The sequence below is a fragment of the Notolabrus celidotus genome, chromosome 11 (genome assembly GCF_009762535.1).
Source record: "Notolabrus celidotus isolate fNotCel1 chromosome 11, fNotCel1.pri, whole genome shotgun sequence".
Taxonomy (NCBI): domain Eukaryota; kingdom Metazoa; phylum Chordata; class Actinopteri; order Labriformes; family Labridae; genus Notolabrus; species Notolabrus celidotus.
Window position 1 is genome coordinate 28,363,695 of NC_048282.1, and position 7,627 is coordinate 28,371,321.

General features: G+C 40.4%; 1 protein-coding gene across 2 annotated transcripts; it reads left to right on the top strand.

Annotated features, from left to right (window-relative positions):
- Positions 1-2,199: 2,199 nt before the first annotated feature.
- Positions 2,200-7,220, top strand: LOC117821668 (chitotriosidase-1-like). 2 transcript variants are annotated; one of them, XM_034696102.1, is made up of 13 exons: positions 2,200-2,303; positions 3,667-3,729; positions 3,818-3,844; positions 3,964-4,168; positions 4,255-4,311; positions 4,392-4,557; positions 4,634-4,758; positions 4,841-4,964; positions 5,545-5,727; positions 5,822-5,938; positions 6,054-6,186; positions 6,300-6,443; positions 6,858-7,220. In XM_034696102.1, exons 2-13 carry the CDS (start codon positions 3,705-3,707, stop codon positions 7,127-7,129), a joined length of 1,578 nt encoding a protein of 525 aa, XP_034551993.1. In that variant the 5' UTR covers positions 2,200-2,303; positions 3,667-3,704; the 3' UTR covers positions 7,130-7,220. The 2 variants fall into 2 exon arrangements, with proteins under 2 accessions (XP_034551993.1, XP_034551994.1); XM_034696103.1 differs by lacking the exon at positions 2,200-2,303 and adding an exon at positions 3,492-3,532.
- The last annotated feature ends 407 nt before the right edge of the window (positions 7,221-7,627 follow it).

The window sequence follows — 7,627 nt, forward strand, 5'->3', positions numbered from 1 at the left end:
TCCTTTAATGTTTAAATGTTGCTTGATTTCACTTTAAAGTGTACAGTGTGCTGTTTTGTCATGGTTTATTATCTGGTATAAGGCAATTTCAAAACATTCAGGATCAGCCACAGTGTAGAAACACATGTAGCTAATGTTATCTAACAGCCTCAGCAATGTGACAAAACATTATTTTCTCAACAGTAGCAAAGGTTCAAGTACTGTCAATTGGCTATGAGCATTATATTGTTGTCTTTGTTTGCAGACGTGTAAAAAGTTGGGTGTGGGCTCAAATTATAGTCTTTTCATTTCCTTTGAACAATTGATGAGACGCTTAAGCTACCCATAAGGAAAACAAAAACATGCTCCCTGATTCACTTTAACTCTAATAATAGAAAGGTCTCTGTGTGACAATTTTTTTTGTGCAAACAGCATAACTACAGATCTGTATGTGACTGATTTTCCACAGACACAATATTTAAAAAACAACAAATATGGAGCAGCCTTTGTCTGGGCTCTAGATCTGGATGATTTTGCTGGATCCTTCTGCGGACAAGGAAACCATCCTCTCATTGGCTACCTGTGCCACCTTTGAGACTCAGGTGAACTACAAACCCACACACCGGAGAGTTTTTGAAAGTTTAACTCAAAATAATTTCTTGAACCTACAAATGTGTTGAGGCTGGCTCCGGAAGTACCGGAAACCACATACACACCAATTCAAAAAAGCCGATCTTTACAGCAGAAATAAACATGTTTACAGCCTGTTACAAAAAAACAAGTGTAGTCTGGATAGCTCACTTCTCAATCTGCACACACTGGGGGATGTATTTTTTATTGCGGCAATTTTGAAGATATTGAGATTATGAATATTCCAATGAGAGGCACAGCTGACTTGATTGACAGGCAGGAACACTGTAGCTGTTGACTGGGAGGCTCAAAGCCCACCTCTTTACGTCACAATCGCTCAACAGCAGTAATATGGCTCCCGCCAACGATTGGCTTCAAAACAGCGCTCAGGAACAAATGGGTGACGTCACGGATACTATGTCCATATTTTATACAGTCTATGGTTTAAAGGTGACATATTATGCTCTTTTTCATCAAAACATATTGGTCTAAGAGGTCCCCAAAACATGTCTTTAAAGTTTATTTCTCAAAAAACACTTTGAAATCAGATTTTGGCATGCATGTAAACCCCTCTTTTTCAGCCCTGCTCAGAACAGGCTGTTTTCTGTGTCTGCGCCTTTAAATGAGAATGAGCTCTCTGACCACGCCCCCTCCAGAGCCTCAGCTGTCCAGCACGTTGATCTAATGTTTAAATGTTGCACGCATAGACATGGCTGCTCACAGACCCATGTCACTTCAACCCTCTGAATTTGATCCAGAATCTGATCCTGATGGAGAGGTGCCTGCAGCAGGACCTTTCTGAACGATTGGTCACAGATTTAGTGTTTCTTGTTGTTTTATTTGTCAGTATGTCTTCTCTGAGCTCTGTGGTTCACACACCTTTAAAGATAAACAAGGCAAATGTCATAACTTTGAACCCTGCTACTATCATCACCACCGCTCATGGTTTAAGTTTCTTTGTAGAGACCGGTAATGTAAAGTGGCTCCCACCTGCTCCGCTGCTGTTTTTAATATTGCTGGACAGGATCAAATATGTAAACCTCAGTAGCCTGCTGATTTAGTATGCTAAGCTAACATTTTAGCCACATTATTTACCAATATGATGCTTACGTAGGCTCACAGTTACCCCTCACCTTACGGTCTATGGTGTCAACAAGCAGAAGCTAAATGTGCCGGAACTCTTTTGCGTGGATTGATATGACATGACGTGTGATCAGTTTGCCTCTGGCGTTGCTCATGTTAGTGGATGTTAATAACAGCTGTCAAGGGGTTTTGACCAATCAGAATCAAGTTTCTTACACAACAAGAAGCTGGGTAATAATGAGTCATAAGTGATGGTCTGTAAGGATAACACACTATTGATAGGTTAAGAGTCACTCTCTACTATCTGTCAACACAATGTTCAAAATCAAAATATTTGGAGGTGTTATGAAATAGCAATTAGCATAGTTCTGCTTTGTCAAATCATGGTCTTCAAATTACATGTGTACGTGTGCAAATGCAACGTGCCTACATCTCCACCCATTGTATTCTGTAATGCCTAAATACCATATAAATAGGCCCCGACATATTCAATCGAGCCAAGGCATGCAAAGAATCAATCTGGCTGGTGGAGCTGCAGGACTGACATCACAACTCTTCTGCTAACCAAGACTTGCCTTTAACTGACCGATAACAACGCAAAGATCTCTCAGGTGGGTACACTTCAGAACAGATTCTTGTGTTGATTTGAAGCAGACGCTCATTGTTGTGGAATGTTCAATGGCTCTAGGGCTTGTTTGTGTTTGACTCTTTGTGTTACATATTCTCTCACTGTTCTGCTATACTGGCTGCAGAAGCCACATTTGTCAACAGAGCATGATAACAACTAACTGCTATGTTAGAAAGCATGTTTTAGAATTGTTTTTTGACATGCATTTGAATTCCCTAGTTTGACCAATGTTTCAGCTGTTATAATGGAGGAGACTTTATGACTTATACTGCAGCCAGTCAGTAGGGGGGAGCTCTCGAAAATTCAGGCTTCAGTTGGGAGAGCTGTTGTTCCGTCCATGTTTCATACAGTCTAAGGGCCAAACTGCATTGTATTGGGATCGGTTGCAGATATTGATTGGCCAATACTGCTGAGTCTACAATTAACAACAGAAATGCAACCACATCCAATAACTGAAAGCTAACTCAAAGGTCCCGTGTGTCACTGGGGAGAGGAACATAAAAAAAGAGAACATTTAATTGGCTGAAAATGTGTCATGCACCCTAGAGTTTGGCAACATTTTGTATGTATTCCAAGAAATGAACAACCTTGTTACTCAGTTCAAACATATAGATTTTTCTTCTCTTTTTGGGAGCGTCAGATATTGGCTTTAATGACAATCAGCGCAAAACACAAGAGATAGAAATGGTTACAAAATAAAAAGTGGTTCGATTTTCATTGGAATATTAAGATTTGAAATTGTCTTCGTATTGTTGCGCGTGCAGATGTTTGACTAACTTGTATGAAGCAACATCTTTGTACCTAATTAAGGCTGATGCATACTTCTGCGTGAATCGACGTCGTAACCTATGCAGAGGGTCCGCGTAGCTCCTGTACCTATGCAGTCCTCCAAAATGTAACGACGCGTAGAATCAACGCGGACCGCAAGCCCTGTGATTGGTCCGCTTGGCAGCATTGTGTTTCCCGCATTTATATCACTCCCGGGATCCCGGACATTGGCCGTGTATTTCATTTCCTCCTCTCTATTTTTCATGTAATCATGTCTGTATGATAAACAGTAAAATGTATCAGCTGTAGATTAGCATAACACGCTCTGAATCGCTGTGGAAAAGTAAACAGAGATCGTAGCGGGGCCGGAAGCAGGCGACCAGCTATCAGAGAGACCACTCTTGGCTGAGAATTGCTGCTCGTCACGGACACATCGACGCACAAGTATGTGGTGCTCATGTCCGCGTCAGCCCCTGCTGCGTAGGGGTAACGCAGAAGTATAAATCAGCCTTAAACTCTGGGTCATGCAACCTGTTCCTGTTAATGACTAACATGTTTTGGTTGTGTTCATCTTTCAGAAAAGAAAGCTTCTTAGTGCGTGATTTTTCCAAGCACCATGAACAAGCTAATTGTACTCGCAGGTAAGGCCCAATAACTTCAAAGCAAGATACTGTTATGTTAAAATCTGCTTTTATCTAATACTGACCAACTAAATCTGTCACTTTGAAGGTTTCTGGCTTTCCCTTGGCAGCTTGGGTGAGTTCACAGCTTATACCAATAACAAATACTGAGCAGTCTGGACTTGATTGTGAATGTGTTGAATGTGCAGTCATTACTTATTCCTCAAAGATGAATAAACGTTTCTCTGTGTTTAGTCTCATCCACCAGATTGCTGTGTTATTTCACCAACTGGTCCCAGTACCGACCTGGTAATGGGAAGTTTATGCCTTCAAATGTTGATCCAAACATGTGCACCCACCTGATTTATGCATTTGCTGGTATCAATGAGGTGCATGAGTTGGTCACCATTGAATGGAATGATGATGTCCTCTATCAATCCTTAAATGGACTCAAACAGAGGTCAGTCCTGCGTTTTCTTAGACTGTGTCTTAAAAAATGTTGTGAAAGAATATGCAGTTAGAAAATTAATGTGTGTGTTCCTACAGTAATCCAAATCTTAAAACACTGCTGGCAGTAGGAGGCTGGAACTTTGGAACGCAAAAGTGAGATATTAAACATAAAATAACCAATAAAGATTGATGTACTGTGTGCATACTTCTAATTTCCCACACAATGATTTCAGATTCACATCAATGGTGTCAACACAAGCTAAAAGAAACACATTTATCCAGTCCACCATCAAACTACTCAGAAAATATAACTTTGATGGACTCGATCTGGACTGGGAGTACCCCGGTGCCAGAGGAAGTCCTCCGGAAGACAAGCAGAGATTCACACTGCTATGCAAGGTAGGATCCCATATTATATACTCTGATCATTTGACTTTTACAAGATTTGAATTTAATGTGACTCTTTGTTGTACAGGAGCTACTGCAAGGCTATGAGGCTGAAGGAAGAGCCACAGGCCGCCCGAGGTTATTGATCTCTGCTGCTGTGGCCGCAGGGAAAGGCATTATTGATGCTGGTTATGAAATCGCTGAGATGGCAAAGTATGACTCAGTGCTACACCCCACATTGTTTCCATTTATAGCAGAAGTCATTATGGGTTTTATAAAAATGTATTCTTTTCAGGTACCTGGACTTTGTTAATGTGATGACGTATGACTTTCATGGCATCGGGGAGAGAGTGACAGGACATACCAGCCCCTTGTACAAGAGAGCACAAGAAATTGGGGACCATGCCTACTTAAATATGGTGAGTACAAGGGTTTAATTATTAGCTGCATAATGAATATAGAGGTCAAATTTTCTGCCCTATGATGCCAATTCTCTCTTTTTTTCCCTCCATGAGTGAATTTTTATTCATCGTTTTAATGCATGCTTGAATTCTGTCTAATAAAATGTTGTTTGGCAACACTGGAAATTTCCAAAAGCTGTAATACTGCAAATGATTTCAAGGTGTTCACTTAAATGAGTGAAGCAATCAATGTTAATCGAGTTTATTGTAAAGGAAACAGGCTGAGCATTTTATTCTGAAGGTGATGTAAAGGTGTGAAGTTTCTGCTCCACAATAGATGCAGATAAACACACTAGATCTGTGAGGAGCATGGAGGAGACATACATAATGCAGAATTAAATGTCATATTCCTAAGAGGGTTCCCTGAGGTTTGACTCATAATTTTATTCATTATTTTAACTTTTATAATGCTTCAACGGCACAAAACTGTCTAAAGGAGACAGCAACTTCCTATGTACAGACACCTTTTCCCTTAAATTCAGTCCATTCAAATATTAATGTTGTCCATTTCTTTTTTTTCTTTTTTTCCCCTTTTTAGGACTTTGCCATGAAGTACTGGCAGGACCAAGGCACCCCTGTGGAAAAGTTAAATATGGGCTTTGCTCCATATGGGAGAACATTTCTGTTGTCCTCTCAGTCCAGTCAGGTCGGAGCCCCGGCCAGTGGTCCAGCTCCTGCGGGTGCTTTTACAAGAGAGGCTGGCTTCTGGTCATATTATGAGGTGAAGTAGAAAACTAGTGACATTGAATTCTCACTCTATGTGTAACAAGCTTTTAAAAATAAGCTGTTAATGTTGAATTTAAACTTTCTTTCAGATTTGCTCTTTTCTCAAAGGGGCCACTATCCACATGATTGAGGATCAGAAAGTTCCATATGCAGTCAAAGAAAACCAGTGGGTTGGATTTGACAACAAAGACAGCTTCACGACAAAGGTGGTGATGCGTTTTTATTAAAATGTCGCTCCTTCAATGTGTCAGATATTAGATGATTTAAAGTAGGTTGAGTTTGAAGTTTGTTGTTGAAGTGCTGCTGTCTTTACTTATTCAGGTCCGATACCTACAAGAGAACAGATTTGGAGGAGCTTTAGTCTGGGCTCTAGATCTGGATGATTTTAATGGACAGTTCTGTGGACAAGGAAACTATCCCCTCATCAACCATCTCCGCTCGCTTTTAACTTCTGGTAAAATAAGAAAAAAAAAAAAAAACTGTCCACTTCAATTAGAACAATCTCACCCAAAGATTCCTTCATGTATATTCATTTTCATTTTCCAATAATGTTTCCTGTTTTTGCAGATCTTCCTCCTGTTGCCCCGACAGCAACCACCCCAAATCAGGTGACCCTATCCACCAGCAAAGAAAAACCCAGCACAACACCTCATCCCACACCTACATCTTATACCACCACAGGACCGGACAACTTCAGCTTGGCAAAGACTGGTGGGTTTTACGCCAAACCTGATGCTCCAGGTTCCTTTTACAGCTGTGCCACCGGCATCACCTGGATCCAGAACTGCCACGCTAACTTGGTCTTTGATGATATCTGCAAATGCTGTAACTGGCCCTGAGAGCCTGCTTGTTTTTCAATTTAATTCAGCACCTCTGAAATCTTTTTGTCATTTTTATGCAAATGAGTGAATTAAATCTTTGAATGTTTATTATAAACAATGGACAGTTCTGTGAACAAGGAAACTATCCCCTCATCAACCATCTCTGTTCGCTTTTAACTTCTAGTAAAATAAGAAAAAAAACAACCCAAAAAAAAACTGTCCACTTCAATTAGAACAATCTTACCCAAAGATTCCTTCATGTATATTCATTTTCATTTTCCAATGATGTTTCCTGTTTTTACAGATCTTCCTCCTGTTGCCCCGACAGCAACCACCCCAAATCAGGTGACCCTGTCCACCAGCACAGAAAAACCCAACACCACACCTCGTCCCACACCTACATCTTATACCACCACAGGACCTGACAACTTCTGCTTGACAAAGACTGCTGGGTCTTACGCCAAACCTGATGCTCCAGGTTCCTTTTACAGCTGTTACAACGGCAACACCTGGATCCAGAACTGCCCCGCTAACTTGGTCTTTGATGATATCTGCAAATGCTGTAACTGGCCCTGAGAGCCTGCTTGTTATTCAATTTACTTCAACAACTCTGAAACTTTTTGTCATTTTTTTATAAATGAGTGAATAAAATCTTTGAATGTTTATTATAAACCTGCACTCATTCTTGTCCTTTAATTCAAACACAAAAGTAATTGACAAAACAATAAAAGCCAGAGGATATCACTTATATATTTAAAAATAAAATGCTCCATAAAATACATTTTTATTTTCATGGTCTACTATAAATAGACAAATATCGAGTTGGCCAGTGGCGGCTGGCCAATAGAGGGCGCCACCCCACTACATTACCTTCAATAAGACATAAAACATTTAAATAAATGTGTTGTCTGAAATTGAATAATTCAGTGAAATCAGTTAAGACATCCCCTTTTGAGAGGAGATCGTACCAGGAGAAGACGTGAAAGAGCGCGGACCTGATCAGCCCAAAACCACAATTAATCAGCAGTCCAAAGACAGAGGGAGACAATACACCCGGTCTTTTTCCAGGACCTG